The following is a 25,583-nucleotide window of genomic DNA, read 5'->3' as shown; positions in this document are numbered from 1 at the left end:
CCATTGGTGTTCCCGTAGAGGTTATTTTGAGGGGTTCGTGCTGTCAGCTGTTGTCTTGAGTCCTTTTGGACCCTCCTCACTTCTCTCTTTCACTCTGATAAAACTGTGGACTGACTGGTTCATTGTCCTCCTTTTCTAGCTGAACCCGAACAGACACGTGTGGGGTAAGTCATGAGCTTTACTATTTTATATAACTTCATCTGATGTTGAGCTGAATGCCACCAGTGTGTTTTTGAGAAACATGTGAGTTGCTTGGATTTATTTGACTGTTTGTTTTGTTTCAGTCATTATAGTGTGGTTTCATTATTATAATTAAGTAATATGAAGCCAAAACCAGTTCCAATGCCATAATTCTGTTTTAAATTCAAATTTTGCCTAATTCAAAATTTAGTCTTACGTGTTTCACCTTTAGCCTTGTTTAGAGGTAAACCGATGTTTAGAATAGTCATTGTTTTTTCCACTTTGCGTAAAACTGCCACCATTGACATCAGAGTGTACGTGGCTAGACTAAGAAATAGCTTGTCCATATTTAGAGGGTCCAAAAATAGCATGTGGCTTCACAACAGGTGCCATGTTGCTGAAGGAGGAGGGGTGATGGGAGAGGAGGAGGGGTGGATACATGCACATGGGGTTGGAATGGGGGCTATAATTTGAACCTGATAAGCAACAGAGCTGGGACATAAACAAGCTCTGGAATCTCAGAGTTCATTCCACATGAAATCAGCTGTGTAGAGCTGAAGGGCTTCGGGCCTGGCGCTATCTGTGACACATCAGATTTAGAGGCTCAGCGATACTCTGCCACTGTGATTTGTGCTATTTTCTCCGAACCCCCTCCTCTAGCCTTGTGTGTCACAAGCGGCTCGTTGCCACTCTTCAGATGTCCACCAGACGTGGAGGCAGCTTACAGATCAGATGCAACTCTTTTTCCATGGCTTGCATTTATCAAACACTAAATAGGTCATTAACTCAACAAATAGAAAATAAATTCTGAATCCAGCTCTATATCTAGTACAGATAAAATAATAAAATAAAATAAAACAAAATAAACCAGCATATTAGAATTTTTTCTAAAGGATCATATAATACTAAACACTGGAGTAATTTAGCTTTGCCATTACAGGAATACATTTTGAAAAATATTAAAATAGAAAAAAAAAACATATTTGAAATTGTTACAATATTTCACAATATTAGTTCTCACTATATTTGTGAACAAATAAATGTGGCCATGGCTGTGTTTATTTGATTAAAATTAGGACTGTCAAACGATTAATCGTGATTAAACGCATACAAAATAAAATTTTGAGTTTGCCCAATGTGTGTTTACTGTGTGTAATTATTATGTATATATAAATACACACAAATTTATATATATATATATATATATATATATAAATATGCATACATGTATATATTTAAGAGAAATTTGTTATGTACAAAATATTATTATTTATATATAATATAAATTATATAAAAATTATAATACATATACTTATAAATATATACATGAATGTGTTTCTATTCATTTATACATAATAATTACACACATAAAAGGCAAACTCAAACTTTTATTTTGTATGCGATTAATCGCGATTAATCGTTTGACAGCCCTAATTAAAATACCAAAAAAAAAAATTAATATTGTGAAATATTATTGCAATTTAAAATACTGGTTTTCCAATTTAATATACTTTAAAATAGAATTTATTCCTGTGATGCAAAGCTGAATTTTCAGCATTATTACGCCAGTCTTCAAATGATTCTTCAGAAATCATTGTAATATGCTGACTTATTATCAATGTTGGAAATATTATCAATGTTATTCTTCGATAAATAAAACATTAAAAAGAACAGCATTTGTTTAAAACGAATCTTTTTGGCCAATATACACTACTGTTCAAAGTTTGGGGTTAGTAAATCATTTCTTTCTTCCTTTGTTTAAATGAAATTAATACTTTTATTAAGCAAGAATACGTTAAAAGTGGTAGTAAAGACTTGTATTGTTAGAAACATAAAAATCTTACTATATAGATAGATAGACAGATAGATAGTCTATATAAATTATTAGTACACAACAGTATCAACAAGAAAAACAGATAGACAGTAGATAGAATTAATTGGCCATCGTTTTTATATAAACAAATTGCTTCACATTTTCTTTCAGTTATTTCCAATTCTCAGTTTTAAGTTTATTTATTTTTCAAGGTCACTTCTCTATTATTGTTTCCGCCTGAGGCAAATACATTAATCAAATGTTCTTTCATTTCCTCGAATTTATATTCCCGTTTTTACAAACAACCTCATGCATTTCAAACATAAATTCCCTCTATTTATGCAAACACACCGCAAACTGGCCAAAAGCCATCCGTCTTCAGTTTAGTGGCTGGTGATTTCAGGCAGTCATATCAAACCTCTCTACAAGTAATGCATAATCACTTCTCATTAATTTCAACAGTCTCATTTCAGCATCAAGCCAAGAGTGTAATCAAGGAATTGGCTGTTCTACCTCTGCTAATCAATCTGCTTTCTTATGAAGCACTTTCATGATATATTTAACTTGATTTTTGCAGCAGACGATGGAGGGCAGTGACCAGACCTCTGAGAACGCCAATGAGCAAGTCAATGGCCCCGAGGAGCAGCCGGTGGACCCCATGGAGGACTTCAGCCGGCAGCTAGAGGATATAATCAATACGTATGGAACAGCATCCAGCCTGATGCAGGAGCAGATCTCCATCCTGGAGTCTGAGGAGAAAAAGGAAGAGGAGGAGAAAAAGGAAGAGGAGGCAAAGGCTGATGAAAAGGCTGACCCACAAGAAGCTGGTGCCAGTTCAGAGAAGGAGCAGACAGCTGATAAGAAACTCCTCAAGGGCCTGGGTGAGGAATCTGCCTTTCTTCTGTTCATTTGATAAACAGTGGAAATGTCTTGGGAGTTAACCGACAAACTAAAAGACTAAACTTCACAAGGAGAATTTTCATTTTGTTCAGCATAAAACGTCCCCTAGAATGGCCAAATCAGTCAATAACTGGTCAAAAAGTGTCATGGCTGATCCTATGAAACAGGTGCCATTTTAAGTTCGACAACCAAATAAATAATAAATTACAATGAGAAGTTGACTTCCAGAACAACAATTTACAGATAATTTACTCCCTTGTCATCCAAGATGTTTAAGTCTTTCTTACTTCAGTCAATAAGAAATTATGTTTCTTGATGAAAACATTTCAGGAATTATCTCCATATAGTGGACTTCAATGGTGCCCCCAAGTTTGAACTTCCAAAATGCAGCTTCAAATGGCTCTAAACTATCTCAGATGAGGAAGAAGGGTCTTATCTAGCGAAATGATCAGTCATTTTCCAAACAAACTGACAATTTACAGTATATACTTTATATATATATATATTTTTTTTAAACTAAAAAATCTTGTCCTGTCTCGTCTCTGCAATGCGCATGCGTAGTTTGTGTAATCCGGGTCAATACAGTTAGGGTATTTCGAAAAACTTCCGTCTCGTTTTCTTCTTCAACATCAAAATCGTCCTACATCACTGTTTTATGCAGACTTAGACAAGATGAGCGTTTAAGGTTAAAAAGTATATAAATTGTCAATTTGTTTAGAAAATGACCGATCGTTTTGCTAGACAAGACCCTTCTTCCTCGGTTGGGATTGTTTAGAACCATTTGAAGCTGTATTTAAACTGCATTTTGGACATTCAAACTTGGGGGCACCATTGAAGTCCACTATATGGAGAGAAATCCTTTAATTTCCTTAAGAAATATAATTTCTTTATGATTGAAGAAAGAAAGACTTGGGTGACAAGGGGGTGAGTAAATCATCTGTACATTTTTGTTCTGGAAGTGAACTTGCCCTTTAATCAAAAATACAGTAAAACAGTCAGTCATTTAACTTCAACTTTCTCAAAATGTATTCCTGTGATGCAAAGCTGAATTTTCAGCATACTCCAGTCTTCAGTGTCACATGATCCTTCAGATATCATTCTAATATGTTGATTTAGTGCTCAAGCACTTCTTCCTATTATTATTGATGTTCAAAACAAATTTTTGTAGTGTATAATGTATACATCATTGTTAGGATTCTTTGATAAATTTAAAGTTTAAAAGAACAGCGTTAACAATTTGAAATAGATTTTGTTGTAACATTAGCACCTTTCACACAGTAATACAAATAAAATGGCGTAAAATTACCAGAGCAACTTTATCAGTAAATAATGTGCACTGTCACTGTCATATTTGATCAGTTAAATGCATCCTAAATAAACAACAGTATTAATTTCTTTTAAAACAAAAAAGTCTTACCCCAAATATTTGAACAGTAATGCATGAATGAGTGGCACAAATGACATCCATTTCAAAAACTGATTACTGTTTTATGTTTGAAAAACAATGCTGTATGTAGCACCTCTCAATCGCACAGATGGAGCCATAAACAGTGATTGGGTTTTTCCATCAGCAGGATGGTCGAGTGCCATGAGTGTAGTAATCAACTGTTTGGAAAATTTCCATTCTCATGGAAAGAATCCTTATGTCAATACTAGAGTCCACTTCACCATCACCAAATGCAGACAGATAGTGCTTGACTTTAAGCCCACACATGCTGGGCTTAAAGGAAAATTATACACAAGAATGAGAATTCTGTCATCATTTACTTGCTTATTTTCTAACACAAAAAGAGAAAATATGAATAATGTACTGGTCACTCATTTCAACTTAATTACAAAAAATAATTGTTGGAAGGGGACATTGAATGCCCATTTTCCACAAGTTGATATGATTCTTTAGGCTCTTCATAAATATCTGTAATACATTTAAAATGAAATAAAAATTTCCTCAAAGGACACCAAAAACAACACCCTTTTTACCCTGGCAAAAACAGCTCTGTTCACAGAGACCCGTTTAGGTGCATGTCTCTTTAAATGATAATGAGCTACTGCTCACCCTGCCCCTCTCTTCCATTTTTTGTGTATTCAGTGGCGCATTACCTTAAAAAACAAATAGCAGTATAATGAATAACAAATACCAGAAAATGAAGACTCTTATGTTCACTTCTACATTTGACTACAAAACACCTTGCATTGCTTACGAGACATTACAACTGGCTGAGAGCAGAAATATGCTGATATGGGACAGTCCATCAGCAGTCGTGGGCGGGACCTGAGCAGTATGACATCATACTGCTCAGAAAATCAAAACAGCTTGATAATTGAGACTGTTTAGGTTTACTGGGGATTAAATAAAAGGGAGTAAATGGATGTAAAAGTGAATTTTGCATCCGGTGTCCCCTTTAAGATTAAAAAAAATATACATAAACTAAACACATGACTCATGTACTATAGTTCAATGCTTCTAAGGTCATGTAAATAGCTTTGAGTAAGAGAAGTCACAGATAAATTTGGCTGGCAGCCACTGCAACCAAATTATTCAATGAGTCAGTGAGTTGAGCTGAAAAACTAGACCACTCTAATTTGTGAGCAATTCATTCAGACTGGTTTTGTATCTAGCTCAACAATTCATTTAACCATCAGTGAATAAAACATTACTTTTCAGTTTCTTACACAAAGCTGTCTTAAGGCTTCTGAAGATTTGGAATATAGCACAAAAATGTTATGAACCACTTCTACAGTGCTGTTTTTGGAGATTTTTAAAGTAAAAAGACAACTAAAAGGTTTGGAATGACAAGAGAGTGAATAAATAATGACAGAGTTTTCATTTTTGGATCAACTATCCCCTTAAGGCTGAGTATGTGTCTTGTGCCTTGTTTGCTTCTCTCAACCATTTTATCGTAAACGCTATCACGCTGTGATTTCACCACTTCTCCCGTTGATTTATTTTGAAGCTTGCGTGCAGGCCTTTCCCTTGTGGGCTTCTGCTCATCTTCTTTATCTTTTCATTCTCTGATCTGAACGGAAAACGCTTGTCTCGTAGGTAAAGAGGCCGCATCCTTATTCCAAAGCCTGAACAAGCTCGGCTCACCAGAAGAGAAAGTGGAAATGGTGTTGAAGAAATACACTGAGCTGGTGAGTATCCAGCCCCATGAGAGATGCCGCTCTCTGAACGGTTTTCACCGCCGGCAACAACAATGCATGGAGGACAGTTAAGAGGAAACAAATAGAACACAAACCGGATTGACACGGAGAGAAAATAAAAGAACGCCTGGTGTGATGTTATGAGCGGTTTCACTGATACTGCGATGACCTAAATATTCGACGCCCTGGGCTGAATAAGCGAGTCTGAACACAAGGCCATATGCCACACAAGAAAGCCACAACACTCTCAGAACACACAGATAATGACAGGGACACATAGAGAGGAACATATGACAGAAGACTGCAAGTAATTCTGACAAAAGCTTAAGAATATACAATCTAAAGGGCTCTGTTTATGTGGAAAACTGCAAAAGTCAGTCATTCCAAAATCCTCCCGAGGACGTCCGAACAACCAGACAGACATTATCTAAAGCAGCTTTAAAGGTGTTAAAGCTATGTATAAGATGATGTATGGATCACACCTGTGTGTGTTTTGTGCATATGGGGCAGGTGGAGGAACACAGGACTGAGAAGAAACAGCTGGAGCAGCTTCAGCAGAGACAGGGTCTTCTGGTCAAGCAGAGAGATCAGCTTCAGTTCGAGCACAGTCGTGCCATTCTGGCCCGCAGCAAGCTGGAGATGCTCTGCAGGGAGCTTCAGAGACATAACAGGACACTGAAGGTGAGAACACGATCTACTGACAGCTTAAGAGATTTGAGTTGTGAAAGAAAAGCTATGATATTACGGGGTAAGTTTATTTTGGGGCATGTTTTTATGTATTTATGACAAGAAACATACATTATTTATTTTGTCAGAGTATATTCTGTCTTCAAAATAAACATGCCTATTTTCTTATGCCATTCAAGTATGTGGGGACAGCTGGGGTCAGCTGTTCATTTTAAACTTCTATTCACCAAAAAAACCTTGGCTTCCACATAAATATTATAATTTCAACACTGAAAATAATAAGAAATGTGTTATAAGCACCAAATCATGTCATTTCAGTGACACTGAAAACTGGAGTAAATTACATTTCAAAATGCATTAAAATTGGAATAATATTTTATCCTTTTTACTGTATTTAAATCAAAAACCTTTGAAAATGTAAGAGACTTCTTTCAGAAAACATTAAACAAAATCTTACTGACCCCAATCTTTTGAATAGTGGTCTATGTTTAACACAAATAAAAATGCTAACATTTTCATGAATTAAAAATGATTATATACACACACACACACACACATATATATATATATATATTTTTTTTTTTTTTTTTTTTTTTTGTTTTGTTTGTTTGTTTTTTGTTTTTCCGAGAAATTTATTTTTTCATACTTACAAATTTATTTTATTTTACACTACCAGTCTAAAGTTTTTAAACAGTGAGATTTGTAATGTTTTTTAAAGAAGTCTCTTCTGCTCACCAAGCCTGCATTTATTTGATCCAAAATACAACAAAAGCAGTAATGTTGTGAAATATTTTTACTATTTAAATTAACTGCTTTCTATTTGAACATATTTTAAAATTTAATTTATTCCTGTGATCAAAGCTCAATTTTCAGCATAATTACTCCATTCTTCAGTGTCACATGATCCTTCAGAAAACATTCTAATATGCTGATTTGCTGTTCAAGAAAATTTATTATTATTATTATTATCAATATTTAAAACAGTTGAGTACATTTTTTAAGGATTCTTTGATGAACAGAAAGATCCAAAGATCAGCATTTATCTGAAATAAACGGCTTTTGTAACATTATACACTGCACCATTCAAAAGCTTGGAGTTAGTATTATTATTATTAATAGGGCTGGGAAAATAAATTAAAGCACCACGGATCGAGAAATGATTCTGCATCGATTCTGAGATTTAACGAATGCATCACGATTCTCTCTCGAATCCATTCTGAGCTTAGTTTTTAACAGCATATGACACTGCATGCTTTAGAAACAGATATACTCTGCTTGCTTCCAATTCCTTACATATACACTTGAACCTAAAATAATCATTCATTAAATTCGAAATGGTTGAAGCCAATTACAAGGGTGTTTACATTAATCTTGCGTCATAAAACCAAACACACTTCGGTGCTCTTCTTCCTATTTGAGTGAGGTTAAAAACTAGATTAGAGTGATTAGAGTTCTGCATTTATTAATGAATCACAATGCATCATTTTATTACAGCTGTAAAAATATTGCTAAATATAAGCAACACTTAGAAAGAAGAGCTGTCTGATTGATATGTAAAGTGATCAGTGTTTTGATTTTATGTGCCCTTCAGGGCTACATTAATCTGAAATAGATACAAGACCACGATAACAGATCTTATAGCAACTTCTTATTTGACATGTGGAGAGTTTTGAGCGTCAGACTTGTTTTCCTCTTATCCTGTTACCCATGTCAGTGTTTTGATTGCTGAGATTGAGTCGACTCAACTTCCTTCTGAGAGGACAGCGTCTTTGAGCCCAGTGGGACATTCCTGCAGTGACTCTGTGTCTCTCTGCCTTGATGAGACACTGACTTCTCAGACTCAAAGCACTGCTGACAGGTCACTATGACAAGAAGGATAATGTTACCGAGCTTCAGTGGCATTTGCCCTTCTTTTATAAATCAAAAGTCAAAGAGAATGTCTCACTGGCTCAAATCACTGCAGAGGCCATGGCCTCCTGTACTTGCGTTCTGTTGGTGGAATCTGTAGAGGTTTTTGGATTTTGTGTGCCAATTCTGAGGTGAAATCTGCATATTGGATTTAACTAGGCAACTCCTTAAAATGATTTATACATAGAAAGAAATGAATGGTACAGTTACAGAGATTTATCACATTTACAAGCTGCTTTATTTTACACTGCCAGTCAAAGGTTTTTGAACAGTGAGATTTTTAATGTTTTTAAAGAATTATCTTCTGCTCACAAAGCCTGCATTTATTTTATCCAAAATAGAGCAAAAGCAGTAATATTGTGAAATATTTTCATTATTTAAAATAATTTCTTTCTATTTGAATGTTTTAAAATGATTTATTCCTGTAATCAAAGCTATTTTTTTATTTTTATTTAGCAAAGATGCTTTAAATTGATCAAAAGTGATGATAAAGACATTCATAATGTTACAAAAAAATCTATTTCAGATAAATGCTGTTCTTCTGAACTTTCTATTTATCAAAGAAAAATTCTACTCAGCTGTTTTCAACATAATAATAATAAAAAATGTTTGAGCAGCAAATCAGAATATTAGAATTATTTCTGAAGGATCATGTGACTGGAGTAATGATGCTAAAAATTTAGCTTTGAAATCACAGGAATAAATTACATTTTAAAATAAATTCAAACAGAAAGCAGTTATTTTAAACAGTACAAATATTTAAAAAATTTTCTGTTTTTTTTCCCTGTATTTCAGATCAAATAATTGCAGGCTTGGTGAGCAGAAGAGACTTAAAAAAAACATTACAAATCTTACTGTTAAAAAACTTTTGATTGGTAGTGTACCACAAAATAGTGTCATGAATATTTTGTGTTCTTATGCCAAATATAGCAAAATCACAAAAACAAGGACACAAAATGATCAAGTTTGCTTTCGAAAATTAATTATCTTTATATATTACATCTTTTTATTGTTTGTTTGTTTTTTCAGAAATGTTTTTTTTTTATATAAATTTTTATATTTTTTATATTTTTATAAACAGTGCTCCCACTCTTACAAATAAGAAGGTTATATTTAAAAAAATTCTTATAGTTTGTCATTATGTCATAAACCAAAGAACAAGCGATGGTTTTAACTGATCTTGAGTCAGTTTTATAATGTAGGTTAATCTTTAATCAATGTAATTAAATTGAATATTCATGTGTAAAAGGAAAGGGAGAACAATATTTAATTGCTACCTAGTTTGCCAAGCCCTGTCCAATATACCCAAGCATTACAATTAAAAAAAACAGTTCTATTTAATAGCATTTAATTATTGGTAGGTTACATTTAATAGATACTCTTTTGTGAAAACATTTGCTACTGATTTGCAAAAAGTGTCATTATCCATATTTGAATTTTGATTGCATTTGCATAGTTTTGACCAGCAGGTGGCAACAGCCTGAGGTTTTTCAAAAGCATTTTGCAAAGCAAATGATTCAGGGTTTCAAAAAGAAGCAGTCGCGCTTTATGTGCTTGATTCGATAAAAAGAACCGACTCATAAGAGTCATTATCAAAAGAATCAGACTTCACTGGTCGTGCTGCATGTTTTTGATTCACATAAACGGTTCTGAATAGTAGGAACTGCAACCTAATTTGTGAATTCCTCTCTCAACTGAGCTGCCATATTTATCATTTTACAAAACTTTTATTCAGCACTTGAAATGTTTCCAGCTGTTGGATATAGCAGTCCACTCATTTCTTTCACTCTGCCAAACAATTATGTTGCCTTCCAAGAGACAATTTCACCTCCATTCGGTGAATGTGTACGTAATATGAAAGATGTTATGAATCTTGCGCAAAGCACCTGGAGCCATTTTCTCAGCAACTGATTTCACTCCATTTGTACTATTCACTGAACAGGTGCTGGAGGACTTTGTAAGAAAACAGTGGTTTCTGTCCCAGCATCCACACACATAGTTTTTTCTTGTGGTCTGTAAGGTGACTCAGAGGAGCTTTCTAATCACGTTTGTGTTGTTTTTCTCCTTCGGGCATTGAAGATATTAAACTCTTGCTCTAATATGAACTCTGCATGTCTTTGGAAGTCAATGCTTCCTTCCCTAGAGGCTGGGTTTGACCTTGTTCACTCCCCAATCAATTTTATTTAAGTATTATGGAAGCCATTAATGAGCAGGTCAGAGCAGAACATCTAAGCCCTGTGTGTAGGTGTGACTCTCAGCTATGAGGACGGTAAATTAGATTTAATCTGGGGTCATTTCCTTTGCGCTTATGTGAGTGATTCACCTCTCTTATGAGCTTGCGTAGTGGTAATACAGCTTCACCTTTCCCAGGTGGGAGCTTGAGACTCATGCCATGTGTAAACACAGGCAGGCAAACAGATTCAGCCCTGGAGAGGAACGCTCCATGCTCGGATTCCTTACGATTAGCTGAGTCAGGAAGCTGGTGCCTCTGAAATAGAAGCTCTTGTTTACAAAGTGCACACATTGGATAGCAAACCTGATTAGCATTCACACATCCAATCCCAGATACTAAAAAAAAAAGATAATATTGTTTATTCACTGCCACAAATATAGATCTCATGGAACTTTATATGTCATTCAAATAATTTGATTAACCTTCACCGCTCAGACCGTGTAAGGCAGAAACAGTGCAGTAAAGTAGGGGTTAGTGCACCTGCTTTGTACGTGTTGAGCTATGGTGCTCATGTGGGCCACTTAGGTTCAAGTCTGGCCTATAACATGCCCATTTCTTGCATCTTCTATCTTCAAACAGGGGGTGAATAAAGGCCTCCTGTAGCGAATCAATGTGTTTTTGTAAGAAAAATATCCATGTCTACAATGTAATAATCGCTTTAATCTAGTGACGAACGCGCCATGGATAAACCAAAAGAAAACAACAGACACGAATTAGAAGTTCAAAACGAGGATTTGTAAAGAAAAATGTTGGAGGATTTCAATATAAACCAAGAAGAGACTAGTTTTCCTTTGTTAAAGTAAGGAAGCTTCCTTTGCTCCTGTAAACAAATGTTGGTTTGTGGGAGATTCACCAGCGCATGTGCAACACTGACATCCTACGTCATCCGCCCGGAGCGGCTTCCATGTATGACCAGTTGGTGCAAGCTAGATTAAAGTGATTATTACACTTTAGATATGGATATTTTTCTTACAAAAATGCATCGATTCGCTACAGGAGGCCTTTATTCACCCCACGGAGCCGTGTGGAGCACTTTTTATTATGGATGGATGCACTTTATTGGATTTGTTTTGGACTGATAAAGCGAAACACCCACCTATTGCCATTCTGAAGCTTGGAAGTGCCAGGATAATTTTTAATATAACTCTGAATGCATTCGTATGAAAGAAGGAAGTCATATACATCTAGAATGCCTAGAGGATGAGCAAATAATGAACTATCCCTTTAACTCTCTTGTAAACTTCATTACTTCTTGCCTTTTATATATTTTATTTTAAATAATTCCAAACACAGACTTTCAGTTTGTTAATGTGAAATACAAAAATCCATCATGTAAATATTAGAATGATTAGAATGATATAATTTACTAATATTATATATTTTTAGATCTAAAAATAAATGAAAAACATAAACCATTGTGCATCAATAATTTTCACACAATAAATAATTTTTTTTGTAACAATGTACATTAGTTGTACTAATTTCCACCGCAATAAATAATTCTGCCAAAAGTGCAGTAGTGTTATTTAATGCTCTTTCTATGCTACTATAGTATTTATTAATATTTTTAATTAGCTTTTGTTTTAGATTATTTGAATAAAAACATGTTTATTTTTATTGGTTCTAAAAATTTATATTTAGTTCAAAGCATTATATATCAGTCTTTTTAGTACTTCAACTTAGTTCAGTTAGTTGACAATGTAACACTTCTCATTTTGTGTTTTTAAGTGTTTTTTCCATCTGATATTTAGATTACTTAATATTTTATTTTACTTCAGATTTAATTTAATTAACGGTTTAAAAATAGTTTTAGTGTTAGTAACCAATGAAAACACTTTCTTAGCATGATGAAATATGTACGTTTATGAATTAAGCAACAAACAAAAACAAATTAAGGTGAATATCACTTGTGATCAATCAAGATGTCAAACAGCAACAAGGAATAATTGACGAATTAATTATAACAAATTATTATGAAACAATGCACACCCAAGGTGGTAATGCAGCCATGACGCAAAACATTATTGTCTCCCTGCTGAAAAAAAAAAAAATGTCTACAACCAGCCTAAGCTGGTGGGCTGGTCTTAGCAGGTTTGAGGTTGTTTTAGCTGGTCTCCCAGCTTTGCTACTCAGCTAACATAATTTTTTTGAGCAGCAAATCAGAATATTAGAATGATTTCTGAAGGATCATGTGACTGAAGTAATGATGCTAAAAATTCAGCTTTGAAATCACAGGAATAAATTACATTTTAAAATATATATACAAATTAGACAGTTAGCAGTTGTTTTAAATAGTAAAAATATTTCAAAATTTTACTGTTTTTGCTGTACTTTGGATCAAATAAATGCAGGCTTGGTTAGCAGAAAAAAATAAATAAAAATCGTCTGGTCATTTTTACCACAGAATGCTATCAAAAACAATACATTATTTGATTTTTAACATCTAATCCCAGCTCCGTCTCACATCCTCACGTAACACTAGATCTAGACTGCTTTCATCACTATAGGGTGCATATTCCCATATTTCCCACACGTTTTCTTTCCTCTTTCTCCCCGCAGGAGGAGAGTCTGCAAAGGCTGCGGGAGGATGAAATGAAGCGGAAGGAGATCACCGCTCATTTCCAGAGCACGTTGGTGGACATTCAGAACCAGATCGAGCAGCACAGTAACCGCAACAACAAGCTGTGCCAAGAGAACAGTGAGCTGGCCAGCAAACTCAAGACCATCATAGAGCAGTATGAGCGTAGAGAACAGGTACTGACTGAAAAATCAACACACACATTATATTATACATACAGTATCTGCAGACATACTATCTAGAATTTAAATGCATTGAATCCACAAATAAGCAGAGCTACAGCAGGCCCACCTTTTACAGTGTTTTTGCTGCTTAACAGAACTCTATTTTCAGCTTCATAGCACTGTGCTGTTTATGTGGGCAGTGTGAAGACTGTAACCTGTTAATATGGGCCCTAAAATAAATATGTGCATGTGGTGTGAAGCAGACCGAAGACCTGTGCAGCGAAAGCCAGCAAAATGAATTGAGTATTTCAAACAACCCAGTATCTAACACATCTGTCAAAGCGATTTAGTCACAAATCCATTTAAAGCTGCACCCCAAGGCACAGTGGAGATTAGATTTTGGTACAAGTAAGTGTGCACTATAAGTGATTGTGATATATTTGATAGTGCATCTAATTTGATTTTTTGTTCTGGTCAATCTGAAAAGTTTAATGAGCCATTACCAGGGTTCCAAACTTATTTTAAACTCTGCAACTACAATACAGTCAAAAGTTCAGATTTTTTTTTTTTTTTTTAAATGTCATATGAAATGTCTCTTACGCGCATCAAGTCTGCATTCATTTGATCAAAAATACAGTAAAAACTGTAATTTTGTGAAATATTTTTACAATTTAAATTTTCTATTTGACTTTAAAATATTATTTATTTCTATGATGCAAAGCTGGATTTTCATCAGCCCTTACTCCAGTCTTCAGTGTCAGATGATGCTTCAGAAATTATTCTAATATGCTGATAAATATAATAATATACTATAATATTAAAAAAAACATATTATATATTTTTCTATATATTCTTTATTATTTTTGTTTTTTTTAGTCATTTTAGCATTTTTTGTTTCATTGAGTATTTCTATTTTATTTGATTTCAGCTTTATTTCTATTAACAAAAACACTAATAAAATATTTTAATATTAATAATATTTTTAATTATTTCAGAAAAGAAATCAAACTAAATAAATCATTTTATTTTGCTGGTTTGGTTGAAGTTTTTGTCATTTTATTATGTGCTTTTTGTCATTTTTATTACCATTTTAAAATATTTCTATTTAGCTTTAATGTATTTTTATTTAGTTTTTAGTAATTTTAGCTTTGTTATTTAGGTTTTTCATTGAATATTTATATTTTATTTGATTTCAGCTTTATTTCTATTAATAAAAACTAAATATTTTAATATTCATATTATTTTTGAATTATTTTAGTCCTATTTAACAATGACTTAACATGCAACGTTGCAAGTGAAGAAATCAAACTAATTAAATCATTTTATTATGCTGATTTGGTTGAAATCAAATATTATGTTATTGAAATATTATGTGCTTTTTGTATTTTTTATGATTATTTTACAATATTTAGCTTTAATGCATTTTTGTTTTGTTTTTAGTAATTTTAGTATTTTATTTAGTTTTTTTTAATGAATATTTATATCTTATTTTATATTAGCTTTATTTCAATTAATGAAAACAAATATTTAATATTTGTAATTATTTTAGTTTTATTTAGCAATGACTTAACAACAGACAACACTGTAAGTAAAGAGCATGACTGAGAATGATTTCTTCACTCATAATGCTGCACACACAAAATAAATCATTCTAATATGCTGGTTTAGTGCACAATTATCATCAATTATTATAGGTATTAGCATAGAATTATTAGCAGCATATAATTAATTCTGAAGGATCATGTGACACTGAAGACAAAAGTAATGGCTGATGAAAATTTTACAATACTACTGTTTTTACATTATATTTTATGCAAATAAATGCAGCCTTGTTGAGCATTTAAAAGACTTTCCAAGACATTAAAATTATTCCAAACTTCTGACGTATAGTTTACAGTCGTTACTTGTTATGCATAAGAACATATGCATCTTTTGGAGCTGGAGTCTGCCAGAGCTGTAATTTCACAACATGAGGCGGAGGAAACTACACCCTCACACTTTCCAAAGCTGCTATATGCACAGCAGATACTTGTATTTTTGACTTTGACTCAGTGATTCACGCCCGGTTTGACAGTGAATATTGCACCTCGTAGAACACTCTTGTATTCTGTATCTAATCACACGAGGATCGACCGGTGGAATGACAAGCCTGATGTGAGGGGAAGTTTAGCTCAATCTGTCACGCTGATGGGTACCACAGAGACTGCTCACACGCAGCTGTGTGCTGGGCTAAAACACCCCAAGAATTTAACTCCAGATTCTGCCATGTGTCTCTACTGCCCTCTGCTGACTGCTGCAGAGACATGCATCACATGAGGGAGGTGCATCATGCTCAATGTGATTTACACAAGAAGAACATGTTCCCCGAACAACATCCTTATTGACCAAACACGCCCTCTGATTTTAGGTGTAAAAGGATGATTGATACGAAAGCTGTTCCAAGAACAACAAAGGATGTTGATCCTGGAACACGTTCTGCTTGTGAATAATCACACGGTGTGGTGTATAGAGACAAACAAATTTTCAATGTTAAAATGTTGTACTGTGTTACATGTTCTTGCAAAAAATAAATAAAAAATAATAAAATAAAAAGCATACTTGCAACCCTGCACTAGACAAGTGGTATGGACAATGGAAAAAAAAAAAAATAATAAAATAAAGTAAATAAACAAAACAAAACATCCTTGCAACCCTGCACTAGACAAGTGGTATGGACAATGGAAAAATAAAATAAAAAATAAAATAAAATAATATAAAAATATCTGTGCAACACTACACAAGACAAATGTCTTAATATAAAATTAAATGTCAAAATATAAAATTAAATAAAACAAAGCAAAACAAACAAAAACAAAAACAAAAACATTCCCGTGACCCTACACAAGACAAGTGGTTTGGACTATGGAAAAATAAAAAATAAAATAAAATAAAATAAAATAAAATAAAATAAAATAAAGCATCTTTGCGGCCCTACACAAGACAAGTGGTTTGAACAATGGAAAAATAAAAATAAAATAAAATAACATAACATAACATAAAATAAAATAAAATAAAGCATCTTTGCGACCCTACACAAGACAAGTGGTTTGGACAATGGAAAAATAAAATAAAAACTAAAATAAAATAAAACAAAATATCCCTGCAACCCTACACAAGACAAATGGTTTGGAAAATGTAAAAAAAATTAAAAAAATAATAAATAAAACAAAACAAAACAAAGCATTCCCGCGACCCATGGTCTGGACAATGGAAAACTAAACTAAACTAAACTAAACTAAACTAAACTAAAAAACTAAAATAAAATAAAATAAAATAAAATAAAATAAAATAAAATAAAGCAAAATAAAATAAAATAAAATAAAGCATCTTTGCGACCCTACACAAGACAAGTGGTTTGGACAATGGAAAATAAAATAAAAACTAAAATAAAATAAAACAAAATATCCCTGCAACCCTACACAAGACAAATGGTTTGGAAAATGTAAAAAAAATTAAAAAAATAATAAATAAAACAAAACAAAACAAAGCATTCCCGCGACCCATGGTCTGGACAATGGAAAAATAAAATAAAATAAAATAAAATAAAATAAAATAAAATAAAACATCTTTGTGACCCTACACAAGAAAAGTGGTTTGGACAATGTAAAAATAAAAAATAAAATAAAATAAAACAAAACACCCCTGCAACCCTACACAAGACAAATGGTTTGGACTATGTAAAAAATAAAAATAATAATAATAATAAAATAATAAAACAAAATAATGAATAAAATAAAATAAAATAAACCCTATTTGCGACCATACACAAAATAAATGTTTTGGACAATGTAAAAAAAATAATAATAATTATATATATATATATATATAATAAAAAAAAAAAAAAAAAACATTCCCGTGACCCTACACAAGACAAATGGTTTGGACAATGAAAAAATAAAACAAAACAAAACAAAATAAAACAAAAGCATCTTTGCGACCCTACACAAGACAAGTGGTTTGGACAATGGAAAAATTAAATAAATAAAATAAAACTTTATGAAAAATTGTATTTTTTATTTAAAATTTTGATCCCTTTACGTATAAATAAATATTCTTCTCTGTATTTTTTATCCAGAGTTTAGAGAAGATCTTCAAACACAGAGATCTACAGCAGAAGCTGTCTGATGCCAAGCTGGAAGAAGCCAACATGCTCCTCAGTCAAGCTGAAGAAAAGCACAAGAGAGAAAAGGAATATGTAAGACACACAGATCTCCTATTCTGGCTCTTCAGATTTGCCTCAAGTAAAATGAAGTGCAGGCAAATTCATTTGCATGTGCTTACAATGAATATATTTACAAGCAGGGTCTAAAATTAACACCCTTCAAGTGCCAAATGCAAGTAATAATCATCTTGTAAAAGGTAACTTCATAAGAAACTGCAGCATAATATATTTTATAAATTGATCTCTAAGAATAATAACCTGACATTTCCTGATAATTAAAGTGATGAATGTGTCATTCAAATGAATCTGTCAGCTAAAGAAAACATCTGGCATGACTTGCAAGTCTTCTCAGTGAAAAAAAAAAATCATCAAAAATTAATCTTAAATCTTTTTTTTTGTCCCTAAAAGTCATTATTCCTCACATAAAGGTACTGAAGAACAAAATCACAATATTTTTGCGATACAAAGTCACTGGCTCTATATATATAGCCTATATTATTAACAAGAGGGGCAAAAAGTTCATTTTGGGCCCTGTTTATAAAAAATGTTTCACTGAATTGGCAAATTGGCACATGTTAACATCTCACCATTTATGTTGTTAGTTGCTTAAAGAGGCTATTGAAAAAACAAAGAAATGCTACGCAATGAGGGAGCAGGAGTTACAGATGAAGAAACAGGTAATGCCGAGTTCTCGGTCTCTCTCACCTGTTTGTGTGTGTGTGTCTTGTGTTTAACCAGTTACTCACTCAGGCTGCAGAGTGGAAACTACAGGCTAAAGAGCTGAAAGAGCAGCACACTGTCATGCAGGCCCAGGTGAATATCTACCGCTGTGGCATTACCCACAATCCAACACTCTCTCCTCTCTCTAGCTGTGGTGTTTCTCTCGCTGAGCTGTGTGACAAACCACATAAACCAATCAATCTTTAAAAGGCAATTTGCAGAGATGATTCATAGCCATTAGGTGCAATTGCACTAAATGCACTGTCTGAATACGTTTCACCTGAGATAGAAAAATTACAGATGGATGTTTATGAAAAGCAATAACGACAGCTTTGTGTAGACCATTATAACGGAGTTTTAAGTGCCTAAAAAAGTCTCAACGCTGTTGCATTTACAGTAAATGAGGTTTTCCAGCTACAAAAAGATATGAAAGCATCATAAAAGTGGTGCATATTAAGAAATATTAACATTCTGTCTTAGAGCAGATAAATCAAGCTGATTAATTCTTTAAGGAAATGAATGTGACAACATCTCACTGTCTCTGAATCAATGATGAAGCTCTTTGAGTTAATTATGTTGATGGCTGTATGAAAGCTTCCTCTCTCTCATGACTCTACTGTGACAACACAGACAGAAATATATCATTTCAGTGAATTATTATCGTTCACAAGTGCCACAAGTGATGAACACTAAACACAACCTGGATGAGCTTCAATGCTGCTGTTGTAAATACTGAGTCATTGCAGAAAGTCTTCACTTGTTTAAAGCTTTGTGTTTTTGAATGGAACATTTGCCTTGACTAATTGCAGATGGATTGTGTAAAGTGCAGATGCAACATCAGTGATTAACTCTTTCATCTTTACATCAGGTTCATAATGTGAATAGAAAAATGAATGAATAAGTCAATTAAAGGAGTAGTTCACTTCCAGAACAAAAATTGACACATTTACTCACCCCCTTGTCATCAAAGATATTCATGTCTTTCTTTCTTCAGCTGATAAGAAATGATGTTTTTTGAGAAATATATTTCAGGATTTTTCTTATAGTGCACTTCCAAAATGCAGTTTAAATCCATCTTCAAAGCTAAGGAAGAAGGGTCTTATCTAGCAAAACGATCGGTCATTTTCAAAACAAATTTATGTACTTTTTAACCTCAAACGGTCATCTTATCTAGCTCTGCATGAACAGTTAGGGTACGTCAAAAAACTTGTTTCTCATTTTCGAAAATGACTGATCTTTTTGCTAGATAAGACCCTTCTTCCTCGGCTGGGATCGTTGAGAGTCATTTGAAGCTGCATTTAAACTGCATTTTGGAAGTTCAAACTTAGGGGCACCACTGAAATCCACTATATGGAGAAAAATTCGGGAATGTTTTCCTCAAGAAACAATTTCTTTACGAGTGAAGAAAGAAAGGCGAGTAAATTATCTGTACATTTTTGTTCTGGAAGTTAACTAATCGTTTAATTGATGAATAAATGATTAAAAGAAATATTAAAATATTAATTTATTTATCAGTTTTCATTATTCATTCATTCTTCATATAAATAAATAGTACACATGAAAAGAACCGATTTGAATTTTTTTTTTTCTTATTGTACTCGTAGGCATTTTTTCAGATTTTCTGAATGACACTAACTGTAATTCTCTTCTTACAGCTTGTGTTGTACTCACAGAAGTTTGAGGAGTTCCAGAACACACTAGCAAAAAGCAATGAAATTTACGTCACCTTCAAACAAGAGATGGAGAAGGTTTGTTGTTTTATGCACACTTAAACTTGTTTTCCAGTAAAAAAAATCTTAAACATAAATTTACTTGAGAAGCAACACTGCATAAGAATTTTTTCAGATAAAGTAAGATTTTTAATGTTTTTAAATAGGTCTTTTGTGCTCATTAAGGCTGTGTTTATTTGATTAAAAATATTGTAAAATGTTATTGTAATTTAAAATAGTGTTTTTCTATTTTAATATACTTTAAAAAAGAATTTATTCCTGTGATGCAAAGCTGAATTTTTAGCATCATTACTTTAGTCTTCAGTGTCAAATGATCTTTCAGAAATTATTCTAATATATATTTATTATCAATGTTGGAAACAGTTGTGCTGCTTATTTTTATTTTATTTTTTGTGATACTTTTCTTAGGATATTTTGATGAATAAAATAGTATAAAGAACAGCATTTATTTAAAAAAGAAATATTTTGTAAATATATACACTACCATTCAAAGTTTGGGGTCAGTACATTTTTTCTTTCATTTTTTGAAAGAAATTAATACTTTTATTCAGTAAAGATGTGTTAAAAAGTGATGGTAAAGACTTATATTGTTAGAAAAGATTTATATTTTGAAAAATGCTGTTCGTTTTAGTTTTTCATTCAAAGAATCCTGAAAAAAGTATCACTTCCAAAAAAAACAAAAATGAAGCAACACAACAGTTTCCAACATTGATAATAAATCAGCATATTAAAATGATTTCTGAAGGATAATGTGACACTGAAAATGTAGCGTTGCATCACAGAAATAAATTATTTTTTAAAGTATATTTAAATAGAAAAATGTTAAGTTTTAAATTGCAATAATATTTCATAATATTACCTTTTTTCTTTTATTTTTAATCAATTAAATGGAACTTTCATGAGCGTTAAAGACTTCTTTAAAAAAAACATTAAAAAACTTAATGTACATTTAAAAGTGTATCTTGCAATGTCAGATTTTTTTTCACTTGATTTTAACTTGTTTATACTTATAACAAGTGACAAATCTGACAATATTTTGCCGAGATCTACCTATTTTGAAATATTTAAACTGTAAAACTAGGCAAAAACACTTTTTTGCAGTGAACAACTTGAAATGTCTATGTCTATTTGAAGGCATATGTGACCCTAGACCACAACACCAGTCTTAGGTTCATTTAATTAATTTGTTAGGATAGGACAATATATGGCCGAGATACAACTATTTAAAAAACTGGAATCTGAGGGTGCAAAAAAATCTAATTTCTTAATTTTGACCAATACAATGTATTTTTGGCTATTGCTACAAATATACCTGTGCTACTTAGGACTGGTTTTGTTATCCAGTGTCACATATAAGTCTTATGCTGATCACATTTTTATTCAAATAGATGACAAAGAAGATGAAAAAGCTGGAAAAGGAGTCAAGCATATGGAAGACGCGGTTTGAAAGCTGCAACAAAGCTCTTGTTGACATGATTGAGGAGGTATTTTACACACGCGACTCATCAGTAATTAACTATTAACGTATCACTTACTAACCGATTAACTCCACTCCAACAGAGATCAGAAAAGGCCAAAGAGTTTGAACTCTTCACTTTGAAAATCGACCGTCTGGAGACTCTGTGCCGAGCACTGCAGAATGAAAGAAAAAGTTTATACGAGAAGATTAAAGAAATACGCTCCTCAGAAAAGATGGCTCTAGCACCTGTGCTGGACTTGCCCCAAGTAGATGAGCTTCCTGAGCTCGCCCAACTTCCTAAGCCGTCTCCCAACCCCATGTTGACCGCAGAGATGAAGAGGCTGCGAGACGAGCAGATCCGTCTGCAGGAGTTTGCGGCATCCTTGGTGAGTTCTATACCAGATGATGCTGGAGAATCTGAAAGTGAGGAAGAGGAGACGGCACAAAAGATTCCAGCGATTTCTGAGGCTCCCAAACTTGAGTCCACCGAACCAGAGGATAAACCAGAATCAACACAAGAGAAACCTTCTACCACAGAAGAAAACAAACCAGAGGTTGTTAGCGTAAACGAAGAGAAGCCATTAGTACCCACAAATCCTGAGACGGAATCCAAACTTCCTCAACCAGAGATCACTGAACAACAGACAGTCAAACATGAATCAGCCAAAGAGGAACCAAGCCAGGAAGAGGCGACAAAAGCAGAAGAGACAGTTGAACAGGAATCCACTCAGACAAAGCCTGTCATAAAAGAAGAGAGCAAAGATGCAGCTGTTAAACCTGAGATATCTGAACCAGAGCCGCCCAAACAAGAGCTCCTCGAAGAGCAGCAGCAAAAACCTGTCGTGACAGAAGAGAGCAAAGATGAAGCAGTTAAATCTGAGATATCTGAACCAAAGCAGCCCAAACAAGAGCCCATCAAAGTGGAGCAAGGAAAGCCTATCATGAAAGAAGAGAGCAAAGATGAAGCTGTTAAACCTGAGGTACCTAAAGAAGATCCACCCAAACAAGAGCCCCTCAAAGAGGAACAGCCAAAGCCTGTTGCGAAAGAAGAGAGCAAAGATGAAGCAGTTAAATCTGAGATATCTCAACCAAAGCAGCCCAAACAAGAGCCCATCAAAGAGGAGCAAGGAATGCCTATCATGAAAGTACAAAGCAAAAAAGGAGGTGTTAAATTTGAGTTACCTAAAGAAGATCCACCCAAACAAGAGCCCATCAGAGATGAGCAGCCAAAGCCTGTCGTGAAAGAAGAGAGCAAAGATGAAGCTGTTAAACCAGAGCTGCCCGAACAAGAGCCCCTCAAAGAGGAGCAACCAAAGCCTGTTATGAAAGAAGAGGGCAAAAATGAAGCAGTTAAACCTGAGGTACCTGAAGAAGAGCCACCCAAACAAGAGCCCCTCAAAGAGGAGCAGCCAAAGCCTGTCGTGAAAGAAGAGGGCAGAGATGAAGCTGTTAAGCCAGAGCCAGAGCCATCCAAACAAGAGCCCTTCAAAGAGGAGCACGTTGAGAAAGCCGCAGCTGCCTCTGAGGAAGCCAAAGCGCCGGCGACAAAACCTAAAGCCCCAAAATCCCAAGAGGCCAAAGCGAAGGCCGGCAAAGCCCAGCCTAAAAAACAAGGTTCAGCCAAGAAGAAAGGTCCTGCAAAGGGTCCGAATAAAAGCTAAGCCGAAATGCATTACCAAAGGAGTTTTTCTATCATTTCTAGATCAGTTTGTGTGTGTAGTTAGACAAGTCTTGCTGTTGACAGGTTTGAAGGCCAGTTCACACTGTACTGATAGATGCCAATAAACGGTAACAGACACATTCGTCAGGTTTTGTCTGATCAGTGTGTTACCCCTGTCTGCATCTTTTGGTTTTGGTCTGTGCTTGTTTTTGTCAACTGAATGTTGTATCAGCATTTACTGAGTCTTGGAACGTGACGTAGGCCTACTGTACTTAGTCAACGTTGATCTGTGTCTGTCTGTGCAGTGTGAATTTGCCTTATAAGTTACTACAGACGATGACAGACTGGTCATAGGACACGTTCCCTTATGAATGTTTACTAGAAGACTGAATTTCTAGTTTTCTGAGTGTAATAAGGACTTTTTCCACTTGTAATACTTTCTCAGAACCTTCAAATAAACAACTGCTCTTGAAAATCCTACAAAATGTTCTCTTTCACAAAGACATTTGGTTATATGTCAAATACTTTAAATGCAAAGCATTGTGTGAAAAAAGGCAGATTACAGCTAAACAATAGGTTTTCAAATATTATGGAGAAAACAGCTAGAATGGTGCTACTGTAGGTGATTGTTAAGCAATGAAATTTACGCCACTTTAAAGGCGTCATCGGATGCAAAGTTCACTTTTACATGTTGTTTGAACATTAAAGGAACCGTATGTAGGATTGTGGCCAAAACTGGTACTGCAATCACTTTCAAAATACTGCAGAACGGCGTATCCCCTCCCCCTCCCCCCTGACTCGAGGTTGCCAGCTGAGCTGCAGGATTCCGCAGGAACGTAGGCTGCTACAAGGAGCTTCCAATGGCAAGTGACGAGTCCTACACAATAAGTTTTTTTTCTTCTGTTACTTATGTTTATGCTTCACGAGAGATGTTTTGCGAAGTAATTATGTGTCGCAAAAATTTACTAAAGGCGATTAGCCAAATATTTCGTAAAGATGTACTGTAATACCACATTTCAGTCGGAACATAGATTGTTTTCATACCGTGCTAGTGGTGCGATATAAAGCTTTTTATGAACGCATTTAGCACGGGCGACCGTGGAAAATCCACTGTGTACGGAAGCACGGGGCTTTAAGCCTATACCAACAAACATGGTAGAATATAGCATCCAAAAGTCGAGGGTCAATTCCATGCCAAAGGAAATTTACACATCCATAACGCTGAAATATGTGATGTGAAAGATTACATGACATTCTACTATTTATATTAGCAACGTAGGCATCTGTCTTAAAATTCTTCTCCGTTTTCAGCCGTCTCCATCTGTCAAAGGCATCTCCTATACAAACCCTTGTTTTATTTCGGACTTTGTCACGACGTACTTCGGATTCATAACGAGGTCTTTTAGGTTTTGTAACTTTATACATGTTTTATCTGACACGTTCGTAGCTGCAGCTGTAACTAGAGCAGAGCTGCCAACCCGGATGACGAAACTCTACTGACTTCGTGATTGGTAGATAGCTGGAGGGTGGCGCCTCAGACCAAAACACAACATGACAACATCAACATCAGTTGAGGGCTGCAACTTTCACTTTTAAATGACAATATCCTGGCCGGACCACTGTTGTCAGTGATATAAGTATTTGAAATGAACATGATTTATTAATGTCTAGTGACATGTCAGGGCCATTTTATGATTAACTGAAATAAATTTCTTACATACGGTTCCTTTAATGTGTGTTGGCAGTATATGTACAAGTCTACCCTATAGTGATAAAAATCCATGCAGTGTTTTTTAATTAATCTGTAAAAAATAATATTCCCTTTTTCAAATCGAGCCATTCTCAGATGCCTGTCATTGTGGCGTCACACCGGAAGAGGCCGTTTCCACGATAGTTGATTGACATGAGCGTCTTACCTCAGATCAGTTGTAACAGTCCGACCTCTATGTTTTGATGCCAGAGCAGGGATGTAAGTTAAGTTAGACAAGAATTGAGCAATTGAGGTGTTGTGTTGCTGAATGTAATAATGAATGTAGTGGTCGTCATTTACTCCCGACATCTGAGCTGCTGAAGATGCATATGCATATGTATATATGTGTATATATATATATATATATATATATATATATATATATATATATATATATATATAATATATAAATATGTATATATGTGTACATATATATATGAACATATATCCGTCTAT

General features: G+C 34.1%; 1 protein-coding gene across 3 annotated transcripts; it reads left to right on the top strand.

The window, feature by feature from the left end:
- txlnba (taxilin beta a) lies at nucleotides 1-23,875 on the top strand. Of its 3 annotated transcripts, none has more exons than XM_051138126.1 (10): nucleotides 1-164; nucleotides 2,571-2,874; nucleotides 5,937-6,028; nucleotides 6,548-6,718; nucleotides 13,425-13,619; nucleotides 17,722-17,841; nucleotides 18,547-18,621; nucleotides 20,184-20,276; nucleotides 21,647-21,742; nucleotides 21,819-23,874. In XM_051138126.1, the coding sequence occupies exons 2-10, from the start codon at nucleotides 2,577-2,579 to the stop codon at nucleotides 23,376-23,378; spliced, it is 2,700 nt and encodes an 899-aa protein (XP_050994083.1). In that variant the 5' UTR covers nucleotides 1-164; nucleotides 2,571-2,576; the 3' UTR covers nucleotides 23,379-23,874. The 3 variants fall into 3 exon arrangements, with proteins under 3 accessions (XP_050994083.1, XP_050994084.1, XP_050994085.1); XM_051138127.1 differs by lacking the exon at nucleotides 18,547-18,621 and adding an exon at nucleotides 18,411-18,485; XM_051138128.1 differs by having other exon boundaries at nucleotides 36-164; nucleotides 2,574-2,874; nucleotides 21,819-23,875.
- Nucleotides 23,876-25,583: the final 1,708 nt, after the last annotated feature.

The sequence above is a fragment of the Labeo rohita genome, chromosome 20 (genome assembly GCF_022985175.1).
Source record: "Labeo rohita strain BAU-BD-2019 chromosome 20, IGBB_LRoh.1.0, whole genome shotgun sequence".
Lineage (NCBI taxonomy): Eukaryota > Metazoa > Chordata > Actinopteri > Cypriniformes > Cyprinidae > Labeo > Labeo rohita.
Note: the sequence above shows the minus strand (reverse complement) of the source record. Positions and strands in the feature narration are given on the sequence as shown.